A 19,660-nucleotide genomic window follows, 5' to 3' on the forward strand; every position below is an offset into this window, starting at 1 on the left:
CGTAATGACAGCACTGCAATTCAAGCGCAGAGAGGAATCAATCATCTGACAGAAATTCAGACAATGTTGCAACTGGCATGTATCAAATTTATATTGTTATTTACACCGCCGTTTGGTATCTTATCTGCGCGTAAATATATCTGGAAATACACTTAGGGAAGCATTCATTATTCGAATATATGTATCAAGACGTTTTCTATCTGCTACTACATGTATAGGTACTATGACAATCTAGCTTGTTAATATCTTCGTCGTCGTATTATAACATAGTAATTGAAGAGTTTAGATAACTATTTTTACAATGCCTAATAGTATAATATACATATAATATAGATTCGGGTAGTGTATTTTATAATCAAGATTGATATCAATTGATATTAGGCTGGTATTAAACCTGGTGCATAAATCTGTTTTGTTTTTTTTTTTTTTGTTTTTATTGGAATGTATTTACAGTACATGCTTATATGTTTGAACAGGTACGTCTTTCCATGGCCAAGAACTATATCTATTAGTGTATAGGAAGCTTGTCTAATTCCTCCAGGGATTAGATCTAATATAGCTCCTTGCTGAGAGTTAATAAAATGGCAGGTGTGGCTGCCTCTTTAGGGGTTCAAGCTATCCCAATAGCCTTGTTCGCCACAGCGAGCATTAATTTCGGATTTTGGTTTGCAGCCTCACATCGCTTTCCGCTACTATGCAACCGTTCAAGTCGTCAATAAATTTCGCAAGCTACCAGTGATTAAATAAGCGAGTATAATAAAAATGATTTTTGCAATCGATCGGACAATCCGGAGAGTAGTTTGCGACCATCCATAATAATATTATTATTGAATAGTAGAGCATCAATTATCTGGTGCATCACATCAATTGACATACATGAACTTGATCCATAAATCTTATATGTACCAGAGACTTGACATTCGTAGGGCGCCTGGCGAATTATATATTGACTGTTAGTTATATGGGCAAAAGTCTAATATATAACGAGTTAGCCTATCGGTGCGCAGGGTCTATTAATTAACTTGAGCCGGGCTAGTGTGGTAAATGCAGGATTAGTAAGTGAATTACCTGGTTGGAAACTAGTTAAGCAGATACTTTTTAGTCAAACTTAAAGAGAATTAAGGCCTTCAATTCACAAATGAAATAATATCTGTAATGTTATAAATATCTTCAGTTTCTGCCTTTTATGCTTAGTCTTAGAGCAGACAGAGTCTAGGTAAAGTTAGTTAATAGTATTGGACCGAAGAGGGTACACGCTGAGGACGCAAAGCCTCACTCTTCTTTGTGGCAGTGCTAGCAGCCTAATGTCCAGATCGGGTAATCATAAACGAGCGGCGGACTGAGAGCCGCAAATTTCGTCGCATTGAGAGTCCCCAGAATTTTAATGGTATAAATGGTATAAGTAATTAAGCTTCGGCTGATGTGTTTGGTGAAAAAGCAATATAATTGAATCCAGCCAAAAAAAGGAAAAAAAATCGAGATGAGCTATAACTCAAGCAATACACACAATGTGGGTTGTTCCTTAATTTACCTATATATTGTTATCGAAGAGCCAGCGCAAGCTCATGGAAATGCCATTTTCTTATTGCATTTCATAATTATCTAGATTCTGGTCCAATGCCCTAAAACTTCTGCCGTGGTGTTTACGACGACATGGTATGTCCCCATCAACAGTCCAGCCTTCACCGTCTGCTCAAAATGCTGGGAGGATAAAATTCGGACTACACAATTCGCCGGACAGTTCCAAGCGGAAAGGTTTTCAGCAGATCCAAGAAGATTCTGTCTCTGGAATAGTGAGAAAATGAATCGCTTGGGAGCGGCTACCCTGAATGACCGTGCCTGGGAATTGATCCGCCAATATATGATTGACCGAGGAAAAATTCAGAATTGTACAGGACCAACTATTGGTTTAACGGCGTCTACAGCAACTGGTGGGTATTCCTGGTATAGTCTTAGAAACAAGGAAATTTCTGGTTTCGTCTGCTGTGAAGCATGTTACAGTGATACAGTCCGCGCAACAGCTTTCGCGGACAAATTTGTCCTCGAAAACGGTGGTGTCAATGGTCAATCGGTCACCTGCGATATGGCTATCAGTTTCATAAAAAAGAGTCTTTTAGATAACTCTATCACACAAAACTGGCCTTTGTTCATCCAATCAGCAGCTGCAAGAATGAGAATTCCGGCCTGTAATTCTTTAAAAGGTGCGCCATGTTCCTCTACGCTTTGGTACATGCCGAATCCACCCATGAATCGGATACTTATTTGTGGTGCTTGTTTTCATGATGGGGCTGATCTAACTCCAATGGCACCGAGTTTCTCACAAGTTCAGGTACCGGAAAATAGAAAAGGCGAAATTTGGGATTGCGCAAACTCAAACACGGTATTGGGTATGGTCGTGGCTTGGAACGAGGCATGCGATAAGAAAAACGTTGCTCTTTGGCATAATGCGGCATCAATAATTCAAAACTTGCCACCCTGCACAAAAGATGGCATTACTAATGGGGTCTGGTATACACTCAGTGGCTGCCCTGATTTCAAAATCTGTGGTCGCTGTTTTGTGGGAATCATACAACCCTTCGGACTCGGTAGGTATTTCCAACACACTGGTGGTCCTGCAGACGGTTCAGCATACATCTGCGACCTCTTCCCCGGGTTTCCAAGGGCACAGAGCTATTTCTTAAAGATAGATGAAGCAGTAGGGGTCAATGATTTTTCCATATTCCACAACTTCGTCGCGAGGCTGGCCCCTCTTCCTCCATGTCCAAAAGACGGCCCATGGACAAATCGTCTATGGTATTGCGGTGAAGAAGCCACTATTTGCGAAAGCTGCTATGAAGAAGCAATTCGAAACACTAGCCTGGCCGGTACTTTAACATTGCAAAAACGCACAGAGGAATTTATCTGTGATGCGTACTCGCCCCGCATGCGCCGCCTATGGGATGAAGCTTGTGCCAAAAATAACATCCAATCCTTCAACGTTGCGCTTCGTGAACGCAGGCAAGTCTACCAGGCAACTATGCCTCGGATGAGGATGATTCTGGAAATGGCTAAAATGCGAATGAATACTCAAGCAACGCTCTTTATGTCCTCGACTTTGCTACAAGGAGCTGATAATATTGTATCGGCGTCACAGTCCCATCGTACGCATGACTACGGCAATTCGCAGATTGGATATCATTGGGCAACAGCTGCAGGCGCACAGGGTGCAATGCAGTTTCAGCAGGCACTGAACATGAATATTGCTCCCACCGGTGATATGGCAGAGATGTCACAATTAGGGGCCTGTTGGAGACAATATGAATAGATGTAGTGGATTAACTATTAAATTGACAGTTGTGATAAACCTACCTCTAGTACGTCATCAAGCAAATCCCCAGCAATAGATGTCATATGGAAGGCATTTCTAAACTTCATAGCCATTTTCCTAAGTAAATGGCCCCCTTAAGATAATATTGTCATTATATAGAGTAAGAAAATACCATTAACATATTAAAATCATATAATCTGCCTATGAATCGACGTATGAAATAAGAAAGGGAATAACGGAGTCAAACGTAGACATGGATCGGTAACAGACTAATGTAGCAGCGGGAACAGCGTCTGTCGGAATTGGGCTATTATCCTGTCCGCGCAGATTGCCCCAAAGAACTCAACATAACAGAAAATTTCCCTTTGTTCTCAAGGGTGTGTATGATGCTATATATGCTGTTGGAAGGCGTAAATCCCAGACTGTCCCTCTTTCTTTCTCCCAGCATTTCAGAGAATTTGCGAAACGTTCATGAGTGTACCCCGCGATATTTCATTTATTCATTATCAGGTAAAACAGTATAGACCAATAGGAAGTCTGAATGATATCAGAATTCAAGCTGTAAGTGTAATTTGCTAGGTAGTAGTTGCTTTTCAGTTCTACGAATATCACAGGTATTCCTAATTCCAGTGTTCGAGGTTTCCTATTCTGAGCATTAACGATCCGTGTCTAGAGCTCAGGGTGGCAGGGCCAAGTAAAGCCACTAATATGATCAAATAAACCGCACATTGTGGTTGTATCACCGTATGAAGGCTTGCTTAAGTTTTCTAATTCTTTCATACACCTGAAAGAGCTAGTTGCAGAGGCGAGACAAACTCATATTTTTATCTTCTATGGTCTGCATTACACCACTAAAGATGGAACTTATTCTGGCACAAACCACATGAATGCGTCGCATATTTGGATTAAAGATAATAGATCATTTGACGAAGCATTTGATAGGCAGATTTTAAGAGAATTTGCATCTCAGCCTAGGAATGGCGAGGTAGTTATCTCCTGACACTGGAAAAACAGGTTAGTACTAAATATAAATCCGAATTAAGCACTAATTCTACATTATTTCTGAATGCTGACATATAAAATAACAGTCCTTTCTTAAATACCGACCTGGAATATCAGTTCTAGCTGCGAGATATCACTTATATTGTCTCGGCAGGTTTGACCACTAACACATGCGTTGAGACTACCGTGTGCCATGCTCGTGTGCCATGCTCGTGAAATGTAAGTATCTCTCTCCTACTTATTCCTTTTTTTAATTCAAGATGTTCTACTGAACACATTCTTTGAACTATAGGTTCCATGTCACTTTACTGCAAGTTACGAATATTGTTTAGGGTGAAAGGTTAACAATATTTTGGGCGATTTAATAGCATACGACTGTGGGAGGAGGATACTAGGTAAGTTACGATGAAATAAGCTTAGTATTGGGAAGATAGACGCAAGAATTACAATCCAATCTTTAATAACCTTCTGAGACAATCCCCTATTCACCACTCAATCACCATAAAGCCAGTAAAATGATTCCAATTGCTACAAATGTGATAGTCCTTCCATCAGACTAGGAGTAAACTAATCCACCGAATTGCATTCTGAGTAATAGGGCAGTGACTGCTCTAGAAATACAATCATACCGAGGAAATCAGTCTACACATGCGCCCCTGTCAGGCTTGAGATGGTCTGAACGTCTCTTTTGTGCTTGGTCATTTTTGTCAATCTCTTTCTTCAGAGAATGATACCGGGGACAATTACTGCCGCGGATGTGATTGGGTTTAAATTAAAGCACCTGTAAAATTCAGTATCTCTGCAAATAAAGTAGTAAACACAAGTTGTACCATCTCCATGTCGTGGAAGTGGTTGTTATAGCGCCTACTATATGAATCCAGCTAAAAGGTCCCATTACATACAGGAGTCTTGATTTCGGGATTTCCTCAGAGAAGAGTGTAAGTCTTCCAGAAAGCACACTTCAGCCACCGATTCCCGCAAACACGCAGCCAACAATGAATGTCGCTGATAGTGGTGCTGCAGCCTGCAAAGTGTATACAGCTTCGAAAATAAGGAGGGAGGCTAGGTACGTGGCCCGCGGTGGAAAGTCCTTGTGAAACCAACTGAACAGTAACTGGCAGGTACATAGATTGAAGACATTTGCCGGGCCATACTATCTAATTAGGCTAAAAGAGTCGAACTCGTTAGAAACTTTTGCGATAGCCGTAGCAGGATAGCCTCATCCACCCAGACCAGAAAGGAAATCAGAGCTATGGGTATGCATAGTGGGAAGATTCAAGACAATGACACTTCGTTTCCATCATCAATAGACGAAGATAACTACACATCTGTGCTTTTCTCGATATCTGGTACTTCCTTCTCTATAGAGCTCACGCATGGCTCGATTTGTCGAAATTCAATTTCTAATTGGTCAGTCTCTCATCCCCCTGGCGGCAAAATAAACTATATCAGCCTCTCTGTGCACGACAGACGGGACTTTCAATCTAAATTTGAGATGAGTCAACATTATATATAAGTCACGAGGTGAACGTAATTGGTGACCATAACATCATCGTCTTCGGTCTGCGGTCCATCGAATAAAGACCCTATACAATCATGATTATAACGATCATAAGGCACTTGTGATGCAATGTACAGTTTTTGCCGCTTGCCTATCTGCCAATCGGAGCTGGATCTGGAATTATATCTTATATTGGAGGTTAGATTGGCAATAATGGCAATCCCCCAGGTTATGATTTATCTTTGTATATAGAATTTACGGTAGATTGTCCTCCCAACATACTGTGACACCTCTCAAAAAGTCACGCTTGGTTTTATAAGATGGCCGAGTTAATAGATAAAAAACTTGATCCTATTTCTATCGCAAACGAACATAATAGGTGGTGTGTGTCGATTGAGAGCAACCCTCAAGTCCAACAAGTACCCGAGTTATTTTAAATGGGTATGCACTACTACACTATCGCGATAACTGGACGCGAATTACAGTACCCACAAATCTAGCATTTCTAAATAATTCCCGAGATGCGGAAGATGCCCTCGCTCTAGACAGCTCATTTCGGAAGCAATGAGGTTGAGGTTAGCACTACCTGGCTATGGGACTGATAGTCGGAGTAAATAGTAAGCAGAATGGGGGTGAGTGCGATTATACTTCCCTGGAGAGCCTAGACCCTTCAATAACAGCCTCGTCAATATTTACCATCATCACTATCCTCGCCTACTACTCGTCCTATTAACAATTACAACTAGTACAGAATGCTTGACCTTTAATATTACAGACATCAAAGAGAACTATTTAAAAAATAGCTAAGTGATATAGCTAATTGTGCAGTCATCACATTCAAATATCCTATATCTACTCCGAACCCTTATATAGCACAGTTAAATGTGACTGGCGTGTCAAGCATTTTCGTGCTTTTTATTGGTTCAGCTTATAGTTTACCCTCGTTGTTAGTGGGCTGCCCGGCTAAGAGTGCAAGGGCAATAGAATGTCACTTGGGAGGACGAATTTGGGTGACGGAAAATCTTGGCTGGCTTTTGTAAATTATTGTCGAATAAATAATTCAATATACTCTTATTCCTTAAGATGATGATCACAGAATAGAACTGTTTCTCTCAGATGAACATAATTTCCCCTTCTAACAACTAGTTGACGTAAAAGCCTGTGTCCCTACTATTATTTGCAATTTTCAGATGAAATAAATTATCAAACTTCAAGCCTAGTACTGCGATTCTATCACGAAAGGTCTTAGTGAGAAATCTAAGACATTCCAAAATTACCTTGGTGCTATTAGACCTGGATCTCCGCGGTGGGCGGCTAGCAAATACTATAACCTGCAAAATCTAATTCTGTAATGAAATGAAGACAATTTGGTGAGGAAGAGGTAGCGTTGAGCTGCTCGGAATCGGATTTTGTAGCTGAACTTATCTCAGCAGGCTCAGACTGCTCCGCGAGAAATGCCAAAGCGGCAGAAAACATACTGCCACTCTCATTGGCCACCAAAAGACCTCATTATACTGAATTCTTACGAGTTATTAAGTTAATTTTTTAAGCTTAGTTATATCTTAAAGTAATTTTAATTTATTTTAATTACTAATTTTATAATATTATATATAATAAGATTTATTAATATTTAGATAAAATTGCGTATAAATAAATAGATAAAGTTAATAATTTCTAAATTAATTAAGATTATATTAAAGATAAAAAATATATATTAAAAGATAAAATATAATCTTAAAAATTTAATTGTTGATATTTATATAGAAAAGAAAGGAGTTACTTATAAATGTTAGTATTAGATGTTCAGATCTTTTAATAAGGAACGAAGCTATGTGATCTTATTGATCAATAAGACATTAGAAGACTTAGCGTAGGCGGCAGTAAAGGCGGTGAAAGCGTTCCTCGTCTTGGGTCTGAGCTCCTGAGATAAAGCTGAACAACCGTAGGGTCTTTTGGCTGAATCAGCGCCTAAAATAATTGTCCCTGGCGCCTCCACGCTAACTTCGTCGCCAATAGTAATCTCACACGGTAAGCAGGACCGATTAGTGAGTAACGTATTTCATCTGTGAACGGGCCCTAAGTGGGTCAGCCACCTTCGATATACGTATAAAACAGGGCATTTTTAGGCCCTCAATATTTCGTCATTTTCATTGGAGAATATTATCTAAAAATGAGGTATAATATAAACTTAACTTTAGATAATATTTTTTTATACAATTAGTGAAATATTGAAAGCTAAAATTGCCAGTTTTGTACGTGTATTAGTAGCCCGTTTAGGTTAATGAGTATCCACCAGAACCCCAGGTTCACCGCCCAATCCGCGCTTAAAGTACTTTATTTCCTCCGCATTTCAAACCTCTTCATTTGCCTGGGCATAGCTGAGATAGAATTTCAGCAACCTCACAAGATTCCATCACCTATAATATTATTGAAAATATTAGATTCTTATAGCCCTTCCACTACGATGAGTCACAGTGTCGCAAAAAGGCGGCAATCTCACAAAAGGGCACGTGTTGCCTGCTCATGGTGCCATGATCGCAAGATACGATGTGATGTCTCAGTTCAAGGAATTCCCTGTACAAACTGCTTGCTTGACTGTCATGAATGTTCAGTTAACACAAAGCGATATAGAAGGTAAGCATTTCATTTATAATTCCCCCTGAAATCGGCCCTGATCCCGATACTGCATGATAGTGCTGCTCGCTCTCTATCGCCTCAAAGTAGAGCCTTGACATCACCGACGCGTGGAAATACAAGCGAACAGAGCATAGCTATTGAACCTACCAACCTTGGTGGCCCGGAATTGGTGGCCACTCAACGATTCTGCAATATACCGAGTTTTCCAACATTTGACAGCCATCTTACCTATCCATGGGAAACTGGTGAGTGACCTTTATTTCGCGTATTTTCACTGCTGCTCACTTTCAACTGGAGGTACTAACAATGGTCGAAGACAATAGGCTACCGTCAACGTTTTCGTTTTCATACCCAGACCATCTTATCTCTACAACAAATATCCCTTTCTCATCATATGACTTCGTATCCTTGGACAGCCTCAACCGGCTACCTCCCGAGGATATCAGCTTCTTAGAGCTGAAAGGGTGCCTTCATGTTCCGAATCGACCAATTCTAGATGTGCTGCTTAGGAGATATTTCTTACATGTTCATCCTTGTCTTCCGGTGTTAGATGAAGCAGAAATCTGGCGGATGTACGACGGTAACTATTCTCAAAACAGGTCTCCACAGAAGCTGTCGCTCTTGGTTCTACAAGCTATATTCTTTGCTAGCAGTGTTGTACGTCTCCACATGCTCAAATTTTCTTAAGGACATATTCACAAAAGCTAAATGAGTAGTTTGTTCCTTTGAAAACGCTCACCGACATGGGATTCCGCGATGCAAGGAGTGCTCGAACCGCCTTGTATCATCGAACAAAGGTAGGAGCTATGCTATCTACTTCTTGCTGAGACGGTGTTAATCTGGTATTACAGCTCTTGTTTAACCTAGACGCAGAGACAGATATTTTATCACGTGGCCAAGGAGCCATTCTGTTAACATTCCAAACTACAGCTTCAGACCTCTTTTCTGGAACGCACTGGCTGTCAGTAGCAATCCAATTGGCCAAGTCAGCAGAGGCTGACATCTCTGATTATGAATTGGGAGATAAAAACCCAGAGACTCTAGCAAAGAAAAGGCTGTGGTGGTGTATCATCCTTCGTGATAGAATACATTCTCTGGCCCTCAGACGACCAATTCAGCTCCGGCCAGACCAAGCTCACATTACTTGTGAATATTTGCACGAAACAGATATGGAGGATGAGATTGAACATTCAAAAGTCTACAGTGCCGATGAGAAACGACAATTGGTTCATATCTTCCGCCTCCAGTGCCAATTAGCTGTCACTATTACTGACCTCATCACAATTGTATATTCTCCCCTTTGGAGCACTCATCCGGAATATATTTCGGCAAAAAATGCTATCAACACTCAAAATGAAATTGACCAAATGAAGTATTCCCTCCAAAAATGGGCTGAAGTAGCTGCGAAGACCCTGGAAACATCATCCACATCTGCCAGTGCTATCATGTTTACTAAATTAACATACATGTACTATGAGTAAGTTGGGATAGTGGTGATTTGTGTATTCATTCCTCTCAAAACTAACTCTTCCTGTCACAGCTCTGCCCGACTTGCAGTATATCATTATGAAGCGCTAATATGGGAGACACAATACGGGTACCATTACCCAAGTAGCATACAACCCATCAAGGCAGAAATCGAAGAAGTGATGTTAAACATGAATCAGAATGTTGAAGAGTTAATCACTCAGGGGCTGGCATGCTATCTTCCGATCAGCGCGTAAGTCATTTATCAACGCCTTGCCGGTCGTTTTATATGCCTTTAAGCGAATTATTCACTCTTTTACCCTAGTATTGCGCATGCCGCCCTTCCGCTCGTGCTTAGCGCCCTCGACTCAGAACTCTCCTCAACTAGACTGCAACTAGTAGCACGGCAACGCCGGCTGCATTTTTATAAACAAATAATGCGAGTCCTTCAATCACGCTATGAAGCTGCTGATAAGGTTTGTTCGTTCGTCGACGATATTATTTCCTATTCTAAATTAAAACTCGACTTGAACTCTACTTGGATGGTCACTGGCTCTGGTGTCGATAACAAGTCTTTACACAACTTTAATAGGAATAGCGATATCGCCTCTAGGTTGCGCGAGCGATATCAAGTACCAGGACGACGAATGAAGACCATTTGCGAGTTTTTCTTTCGCCAGCCTCGCTCATATCTCCGTCTAGCTCTACTTCTAGATCATGCCCTCTCTAGAGGTCAATACCCTCGGCAAGATGACATCGAACGCCTCTGGAAGAGACTACGACTGTCTGACACCCCGCAGGTGTCTGACATGCCTGTTGGCACTATTTTACCAGACAAGTCATCCAGCAGCTTGAGCACCAATCAAACAGAATCTGTGACAACGCAGGCTCCCCGACCTATGAACTCGGTATTAGAGCTTGAGAGAGTCCCTCAGAACTCTGATTGGTTGAGCCTCCGCCCCTTAGACATTGAATTTTCGGAGACTGGTTGCATCTCCCCTTCTAATATCATGACAAATGACCTCTTGCAGTCACAAACATCCCTGGACAATTGTACTTCGGATTTTCCACCTATTGTCTCGAATATTTGGGATGATGTACATATTTGACATTGAAAATATCCAATCGGCTGATCAGAGCCCTTCACTAGTGGACTTGGCTCTCCCATTGCACACCTGTCATATTTTATCTACCCCTGATTGAGATCAATGCTCTATTGTTACTGAGACAGTCTACGTGTCGTTCATCTCGGCCTTAGTTTTTCTGCCGTTCTAAGGACATCACGGCCAGCCTTGGCATCTCAGATTCTTCTCCAGAATCAAATTAAATTCGACCGAAAAACAAGCAAAAAAATATATATATATATTTATATGTATGGAGTATGGAGTATGGAGTATGTATAACTGGACGGTTTGGTGGATATAATTCGGCACATTTGCTCCTTAGTGGGGCCAATAGCCGAAATTCATCGGCAACTCAAATTCATTTGACTTGCCATTAGTCAATAGCGTCACCTTGAACCGCCAAAGTCTTGTTTACATTTGTGTACCAACCTAAACCGTAATGGAGGCGTCATTCTCGTGAACCCTCCACAGAATTTAGCTTGTCAGTGCCGAACCGAGAATGCGAGGCATCAAATCGGCCTTTTGTATCTGAACCTAGCTGAGCAAACAAATCTAGTTGTTAAGTTATATGAATCCCTCTAGAGCTCATGGTATTAGACCTTGCAGTTTTGCTGAGCATTCGATACGCACTTGAAGTTATAGCCCTGATGGCGGATAATCGGAGCTCATATATCCAAGCTATGAGCGCAGTTTTCTTTGCCTTTACCTTCATTAGCGTTTCCCTACGCTGTTATCGGCGTCTAGTCATTATTAAAAGTTCTAGTGGGATGGCTTTCTCTCTATTCTAGCACTAGCATGTCTCAAATCCCTATGGGAATAAGGAAGTTTAAACTTAATCAGTCCATATCACAGATGGTTTATTGCGCCTTCTGTACCTGCCCCATTACAGGGATGCTCTATGGGGTGGCACAGAGGACGCCTACCAAAAAGTTTGACGAAGCAGTGGCGCTCAAAGTAATGCAAACCACTTAGATTTATGGTACTTCTTGCCTCTTTCTAACTATCGAGGAGCGTATAGTACTTTTAGCTTTGTGAATTGATGTATGGCCTCTCGATACCATTGACAAAATTAGCAGCTGGTGTGTTGTTGCTACAGATCACAACGGAGAACCTCCACATCTGGACGCCCTATGTCTGTATGGCAATATCGCTGGCCGCCGGATTTATAGGGCTGGTTGTCGTTCTCATCCAATGTTCACCGCCATCAAAGTTTTGGAATAAGCAGGTGATGGCCCATTGTATAGATATCGAGATCACTATTGCTGTAACATATGCCTGCAGCGTATTTAGTACCATAAGCGATTTCACCACGGGACTTCTCCAGCTCTTCATTCTCCGCAAGTGTCAGATGAAACGAATGGAGAAGATTGCTCTCATGTGCATTATAGGACTAGCTTGTATGTGAGTATCCTCTGTGTTATCATGATGTTCTGCCCTTGAGATCAATTATATGATACTCACAAAGTCTAGAGCAAGCGTGGCCGTTATTGGCCGGATACCTTACGTCGCTAGGTTTCGCCAGCCAGCCAGACTTCCTCTGTATGCTCCCATATCTCTCGGAACAATAAGTTCTTGTTTCAGTTGTCTGATGAGTTCAACGGCTGGAATAGCAATCTGGTCTAAGGTGAAAGTAGGACTCGAAATCTCCGCTGGTTGCATTGCTACTCTTAGGCCATGCTTTCGAGCGGCCTTAAGCCTTAACACAAACTGAAGAAATCATAGGAATCAAGAAATGAATGACTACAATTGGAGGACCATTACAATGTCTCAGATTCCTGGCATAGTTAGAAGTCGTGCCGATGATGCAGGAGCTCATGAATCAATTGTTACCCAACCCAAAGTTCACCATATACAAACCACGACTATATATTACAGTGAAAACGGGGCTCGGAAAGTAGATGCAGTGGTTCCAGCCATATTAGGGATAGTCTTATCACTCTTTCACGATCAGAAGATACACAGGATATTGACTTAAAGGATTTGGGCTACTAGACGAATATACTCAGTTAATAATCCTAATTTGGTTAGGACCTTTTCTCTTTTGTAGGATGGTTGAAAAGTCCGGCGTGTTTATATTTATTATAGTTGACCTCATTCTGTTTGCCAATGTTGGCCTCCTTCTCTTCAGAGCTGTCTTGCTGTCTGCGGATAATAAGAATCTATCCCTTTCTCCCGTTCAGACCTGCTATTATATTCCACTCTGTAGATTCCGGAAGGTTAAGACGAATGCCGAATCCTGAAAGTGGGGCACATTCCAACGGCGAGTAAGGTTGGAAGCATGACCAGGTTCAAGTGCTAGAAGCGAGGGAAGGTAGTAATACAGTTAACCGAGGTTTGAAGGACGGAGCTAAACAAGATAATTAATATTTATACTCGGGATGTTGACCGTATACATTTATCCTTTACGGTGCTATCAAACTGATACTATTTCTCCGCTACTCTTTTGCAAAAGTGAGTTTAGATTACTACGAAATAGTTCCGAATCCAACAATGGCTTCTCTATCTGCAGCTGGCCTCTCATTAATTGAGACAAAGATTGACTCCTATACAACGAAAGAAAATGGAATCCCAGGATTGGTTTTCATAGCAGTGAATCGAAACGGCGAGCGCTTGGTCAATCATGCATCGGGATTGCGAGGGTTAGGAAGTGTTGAATCTATGACCACGGATTCTACGTTCTGGATGGCATCATGTACGAAATTGGTCACAAGTATTGCCGCAATGCAACTTGTTGAAGCAAAGAAGCTTTCTTTGGATGACGCCGACATCGTGGAAACCATTGCACCGGAGCTCAAAAAAATTCAAGTGTTAGAGTTGACACTAGATGGGTCCCTGCACCTAGTCGAGAAGAGGGGAAGAATTACGCTGCGAATGCTTTTAACTCATACTGGTATGTTAGAGCTTTTGGGTGATGAAGCATAGTGGAAGAGGAATGAATGAATGGGGAGCATGATGCTGATTGTGTCCTTCAGCTGGGTTTGGATACAGTTTCCTGAATCCTAAGTTGAAGAAATGGAGTGAGCCTATTGGCCTTGCAGAATATTCTTGTTTAAATTATGATATTTTCACACAACCGCTAGTGAATCATCCTGGTGAGCGCTGGGAATATGGTGTTAACTTGGATTGGGTCGGCCTCCTGGTTGAGCGAGTGACTCGAATGTCTCTGGGCGATTACTTTCGAAAGTTCATTTTTGATCCTCTTGGAATTCAAAATATTGGCTTTTTTCCCACTACAGCTATGAAGGAAAAGCTAGTATACCTACACGACCGGTTGTCGGATGGGAAAGTGGATATTCGTCAAGATGGGCATCTTTACCGTCGCCCATTAGTTGCTCAAGGGAAGGAGGACATGAAAGATATTGTAAACTCAGGGGGAGCTGGGCTATTCAGCAATCCAGAGGATTTCTGTGGTATACAATATTGAAAATCCCAAACACCAAATTAACCCATCTGATACTAACGCTTTTATTAGAGATCATAGCTACTCTTATCAATGATGGCTTCCACCATAAAACGGGAAATCGCATTCTTCGGTCGGGTACGGTTGATGGTAAGTCTGCTTGTACTTCCGTAGACGCCATGCTATATTCTGACGAGGGCTGTCATTTAGAGATGTTCTCAAACCAGATACCTCAATTCCCTGACTTTGGACGAGCACTACCCATCTCATCTCCAAAGCCATATCTCACACACGCCGAAGCAGAGCTATATCCTCAACCCCATCAGCAACCACAGGGCTGGGGTCTCTCATTTTTCTATTTAGTTCACTCATCTCCCACCGGTCGGTCGGCTGGGTCGGGATTTTGGAGTGGCCTCGCCAATCTCATCTGGTGGGTCGACAGGACACAAGGCGTTGGGGGCTTGATAGCTAGTCAGATGCTGCCTTTTGGTGGTAAGTCATTTAATCTACCATGGGATATCCCCTCGAATCGCCCCGTGTAGTCTTAACTCATAACAGATCATGACGTTTGGAAATGTGAATCAGAGGTGGAGCATATTTTGTACCAAAATCTATCTCACTGAGAAAGGAGCCGGGAAGCAATAGCATGGCCGGCAAGCAAACCTAGTAAATCATTAAAATGTACCTACAAGAACGCCAAGAATACTCTTTTTTGTTTTGAGGATCCGAGGTCAGAGCGTATATTTCAAGTCTAGCGCGGGTCTAGACCTGCATCATTGGAACCGAGGACACTTCAAGCCGAAGTTTTTCGGCTCAGGCGTGCTTTAAGGTTTAGCGCGACAAGTACGCCGAGAACCCCCGGCTTCTTGCACATGCTGATAATCTGGGGATTCTTTAGTTGGGGAAAGGCCTATAGACGCGGAATACGCATGGAGTTTAAAAAGTTCAAGGCCTTTTAAAAGGTCAAGTGTAACATCTGAGTAGAAATCCCAAATTGAGAAGTTTCAAAATCAACCTGTTGAAAAACCTACAGCACCATTCACCATGCTGTCATTGAAAGAAAAATTACGGCTGAATAAGTACGTACACTAATTCTAAACCATAAGCCAACTGTCGTTTAAAATATTATTTAGCCCATGGACCCAGAATTTTATCTCTGGTGTTATCCTGTTTCTCACTGTCGGCATCTATCTGGCGGTCATTGGTATGTTAAAAGCGAACCACTGCTTGCCAAAAATTTTAACTTGTAATAGGTCTCGGCGCAGGAGGAGGGAAACCAAGTTCCGCTCATGTTGCAACCATTACATATACTTCCATATACGCCATCTTTGCTGTTACCGGCTTCTTTGGTGGCAGTATTATGAACACGCTCGGACCGAGATGGACAATGACGGTTAGTGCCATGTTCCGGATTATCTTATATTGATGAACCCTTGTGCAAATTCCGTTGTTGTACACCCTATAGGGTATAATCTAACCGATTGATAGATAGGTTCACTGGGATATCCTCTCTACATCGCGAGTCTTTGGTACTATGATGTAACCGGGAATGAATGGTTTCCACTTATGGCTGGCATACTCGGAGGTGCTGGTGCCGGCCTCCTCTGGACAGTTTCTGGTTTCATGTAAGACTGAAGAACAAAGTTTCCAACTATTTACTTCAAGACTAATGCTCTTTTGAACATAGACAGTTTGCCTATGCAGAGGAACAAGACAAGGGAACATATATTGCATGGCAGCTGTTCCTTCTTGCCCTCGGATCAACAGTGGGCGCACTCGTAGCATTTGGAATCAGTGTTGACGAGGCTGGTTTAACAGGAGTACCAACTTCTGTCTACCTGACATTTATCATTATTATGTCCTCAGCCATTCTTGTCTCGTGAGTTTAGCCACTGGAACCCTTGAATCCTCGTTTAAGACTTAGCATACTAGGGCTACAATGATTGTATCGCCTCGGAAGATTATCCGAGACGATGGAACTCATCTTGCGATATTCACTGCGACTGAATTCAGATCCGAATTTAAAGGATGTGTTAAGTTATTGAAAGACTGGTGTGTGCTTCACCCTAGGTACAGAGAGGAATGGACACTGATTGGATATACAGGAGGATTGTTGCTCTTATTGTCCCGATGATAGCTACGGAGATGTCTTCAGCATTGATTCCCACGCTGAGCGCTTATTCCTTTAACCTCCGCACGCGATCATTGAATGGTGTCCTTTTCTGGGCCATTCAAATACCGGCAACCTTTCTCTACGGGCTTGTGTTAGACAATTCACGGTTTCGAAGACGTGTCCGGGGCTTGACAGCACTCAGTATTGCCCTGGTCATGGTTATTATCAGCTGGACATTGTCATTCATTATTCAGGTAAAATACCATCTGAAACGTGACCTCCCTTCTCCTGCTTGGGACTGGACAGACTCCGCCTTCGTGGAATTCAGTATCATGGTCATATTCACCGGAATTGCGTATGCGATTGATCAAATGGTCGTCATGTGGGTCATTAGCGCTTTCAGTAATGAGCCTAGATTGCTTGCTAGGTATGGTGGATTTTTCAAGGGAATGTTGAGCGCAGGTTTGTGTATTGCCTTTGGAATGGAGTCTGGAAAGGTTTCTTACCTGTATGTCTTCTACCCCATATCTTGCTACTTTACTTTGTTGACCGGCCGACTAGGAACCAAACAATTACCCAGAGTGTTTTGATGATTATTTCCTTCCCGATTCTGTATTATATTGTCATGAAATGTGTTCCTGATACTAACTACTTCAGCGAGGATAATGTTATCCCACCCCAGCATGTGGGAAGTGAGAAAGCCCAAATACTGAATAATGAGAACTTGGACCACAGAACTCACTCGGAGGGAAAAGCTGACGACGAAGTAATCAACCTGGACTAGGGCTCGGAGAATTTGAACCGCCGAAAGTAGAGGGCTGCTGCGGTTCTCCGGAATGGTGGTCCATTACTGTCAAAATACATAGCCTTTGTCGGTTCTTAGAAATACGTGATCTTGTTGTCATGTTAGTCAAAATGAAGGCAGGAATTAAGAATGTGCACGTTATATGGCATTGAGAAAAGATTATAATGAGTATGACTTAATTTTCACTGTGTGCTAATAGGACCAGTGGGATATTAATCTAATCCATGTCTTCCTTCATGTGGGTAGTGCTAATACTGCGTTCTTCTCTTAATCTCTCCTATACTTACGGTAAGAAGCACATCAGTAGTCTAGATGCCCACAGATTGAGCTATCGGGAACTAACAGGCAAAAATGAACGGGGATAAAGTATCTGAATGAGTACAGTCGAGCTAAAAAAATATTCGCGTTTTTCCCCGCACCCGCGCGACACGCTCAATTTCTTCATCTTTTTCAATCTCGCCCCGCGGTGATGCCTCGCACTCCTCTGAGGCTAATTAATCCTAACTCTAGACAGGGGAGTGAGTTAAGCCCCTATATATGAGATTAAACTATTGCGTATTAACAAAAATAAGATTAAAATTATTAATATAATATATTAACTTTGAATTTCTTTCTTAATAATTAAATTTCTGTAAGGGCTAGGGTTGGTAGAGCGTGAATATATTGATTCCTATGTCGAATGAGGCTTCACTAGTATGTGCCCTGCGTATGGGTAGCTATTCGCTACCCCCTTTTACTATAAGGATTCGGTCCAGTGTTTATGAGTGGTGTCTTTAGACACATAACTCACTAGCGCCCGCGTCACGTGTACTATATAGAATCAACACCAATCTCTATACATTTGAATAGAGGCGTTACAGCTATCTCTCTTCTCTAAAGGGCGTGGCCTCACGCCTTGCTTAGTATCATTAGATAGACCTCTTTAGCTGCTATAGTCTGTACAAATTGCAGATGTTAATTCGGTATAGTGATGAAGATATTTGTATGCGAAGTGATATACTCTATGATATCGAATTTGCTTCCTCTGATAGTGGAAAGTATGATTTGATGCGTTTGCATCCTATTAGACAGCGTATAAATCTTGCCTTTCTACTGTCTCATAATTTTCCTCTTCTAATATGGCTTTGAATTTTATATCCTCGCCTCCCGGCCTTTCTGGGGTTGTTACTACTGTTATAAGTGGATTTTCTTAATTTTTGATCTCTAAGCAGCTATTTATTACGTTCCTTACGTTTTCAGCGCCATTTTTGGGCGATATTTGGGGGTATTAGTGTTTTAAAGCGCTTGTGGGCGGTTGCTATATGTTGCTTTATCCCTCTGGCTATCCTCTGCACCTCTGCCACGTCTGCTTTGTTTATTACCCAGAGTATTCGATATATCAATACTTAGGCTATTGTTCCTCACGTTTGAATGGATTCGAATGAGCTTTAGAATGATATTTAAGGGTGTTTTGATTTTGGCATTAGTTCATGATGTTTTAGAAGTTTTGTTTATTTTAATATTAGATTCATCCCCTGAATCTTTCTTTGTGGTTCAGAATCTTTCTTTTATGCCTCTATTCTCCTCTAAAAGGAATATTTGGCCTTGAATGCTGGGATAAACTGATAATTCATAGGCTGCCACTCTTGGGTCTAAATCGATGTTATATATTGATTCAGAATATATCACATATACTGTTGAGCAAGCTCTTATAGCTACTGATTATCAGCCTTATCTTTCTGACTATCCCAATATACTAGCGAATCTCAAGATTTCAATTCATGTATTTACTTCTGTTAATATACTAACTGCTTTTATTCTTATAGATGAATCTTTGAAAGGTGTGAAGCTTTTATTAGAGAATAAAGAGAAAAAGTGCGTTAATCAGATTTATTGAGACATATTTAGCCTTTAGGGGTTTGATGAATGTTTTTTAAAGTTTAAAGATCTTTTAAATTCAGATGTACTATTTTCTCGCGTTATCTTTTATATTTTCTCACTCACTAAAGTTATTTATACGAAGCGTATTCTGACTAGCAGCTGTAGAGGTTTATCCTTCTATGATTGATATTCCTATGATATATTTAATAGTATTAAATCTTTCTCTGTTCATATCTAGCCTTCTTACGAATGTAATAAGATGCCTGAATGTCTTATCTAGTGTTAAATCTATATTTAAAGTTTGGCGACTAAAGCTTTTAAATTTTGTATTAATAATCTCTACTCTGATAATACAGTATAGAAGATGTGTATTCTATGTAAATAAAAGTGTTGTTAATGTCTAAGAGTAGATTCTTATATTTATATAGTATTTTATATTAATGT

At 41.3% G+C, this 19,660-nt stretch overlaps 5 protein-coding genes across 5 annotated transcripts; all 5 read left to right on the forward strand.

Moving 5' to 3' along the window:
- Positions 1 to 1,395: 1,395 nt before the first annotated feature.
- Positions 1,396 to 3,396, forward strand: BGW36DRAFT_384726 (uncharacterized protein). Its single transcript, XM_046216835.1, has 2 exons — positions 1,396 to 1,510; positions 1,607 to 3,396. The coding sequence occupies exons 1-2, from the start codon at positions 1,481 to 1,483 to the stop codon at positions 3,302 to 3,304; spliced, it is 1,728 nt and encodes a 575-aa protein (XP_046069978.1). The 5' UTR covers positions 1,396 to 1,480; the 3' UTR covers positions 3,305 to 3,396.
- Positions 3,397 to 8,753: 5,357 nt separating this feature from the next.
- BGW36DRAFT_430319 (uncharacterized protein) lies at positions 8,754 to 11,023 on the forward strand (the record flags this gene model as incomplete). The annotated part of the gene is made up of 5 exons (XM_046220831.1): positions 8,754 to 9,104; positions 9,164 to 9,244; positions 9,299 to 9,924; positions 9,988 to 10,167; positions 10,240 to 11,023. The coding sequence occupies 5 exons, from the start codon at positions 8,754 to 8,756 to the stop codon at positions 11,021 to 11,023; spliced, it is 2,022 nt and encodes a 673-aa protein (XP_046069979.1).
- Positions 11,024 to 11,685: 662 nt separating this feature from the next.
- Positions 11,686 to 12,749, forward strand: BGW36DRAFT_300515 (uncharacterized protein; the record flags this gene model as incomplete). The annotated part of the gene is made up of 5 exons (XM_046211638.1): positions 11,686 to 11,781; positions 11,864 to 11,992; positions 12,066 to 12,439; positions 12,509 to 12,577; positions 12,632 to 12,749. The coding sequence occupies 5 exons, from the start codon at positions 11,686 to 11,688 to the stop codon at positions 12,747 to 12,749; spliced, it is 786 nt and encodes a 261-aa protein (XP_046069980.1).
- A 779-nt stretch (positions 12,750 to 13,528) lies between these two features.
- Positions 13,529 to 15,061, forward strand: BGW36DRAFT_362118 (beta-lactamase/transpeptidase-like protein; the record flags this gene model as incomplete). The annotated part of the gene is made up of 5 exons (XM_046214338.1): positions 13,529 to 13,928; positions 14,011 to 14,448; positions 14,511 to 14,588; positions 14,613 to 14,930; positions 14,997 to 15,061. 5 exons carry the CDS (start codon positions 13,529 to 13,531, stop codon positions 15,059 to 15,061), a joined length of 1,299 nt encoding a protein of 432 aa, XP_046069981.1.
- Positions 15,062 to 15,482: 421 nt separating this feature from the next.
- BGW36DRAFT_399405 (membrane transporter) lies at positions 15,483 to 17,335 on the forward strand (the record flags this gene model as incomplete). The annotated part of the gene is made up of 8 exons (XM_046218516.1): positions 15,483 to 15,517; positions 15,572 to 15,642; positions 15,692 to 15,831; positions 15,927 to 16,063; positions 16,126 to 16,317; positions 16,371 to 16,490; positions 16,544 to 17,059; positions 17,113 to 17,335. The coding sequence occupies 8 exons, from the start codon at positions 15,483 to 15,485 to the stop codon at positions 17,333 to 17,335; spliced, it is 1,434 nt and encodes a 477-aa protein (XP_046069982.1).
- Between the last annotated feature and the right edge of the window lie 2,325 nt (positions 17,336 to 19,660).

This window comes from Talaromyces proteolyticus (assembly GCF_021365285.1).
Source record: "Talaromyces proteolyticus strain PMI_201 chromosome Unknown BGW36scaffold_9, whole genome shotgun sequence".
Lineage (NCBI taxonomy): Eukaryota > Fungi > Ascomycota > Eurotiomycetes > Eurotiales > Trichocomaceae > Talaromyces > Talaromyces proteolyticus.

Excerpts from the sequence above, each read along its gene's own strand:
- BGW36DRAFT_384726 (XM_046216835.1), top strand. The coding sequence starts at position 1,481 with ATGAGCTATAACTCAAGCAATACACACAAT. Across the intron at positions 1,511-1,606 it reads ACTCAAGCAATACACACAAT|ATTCTGGTCCAATGCCCTAA; the intron begins GTGGGTTGTTCC and ends ATAATTATCTAG.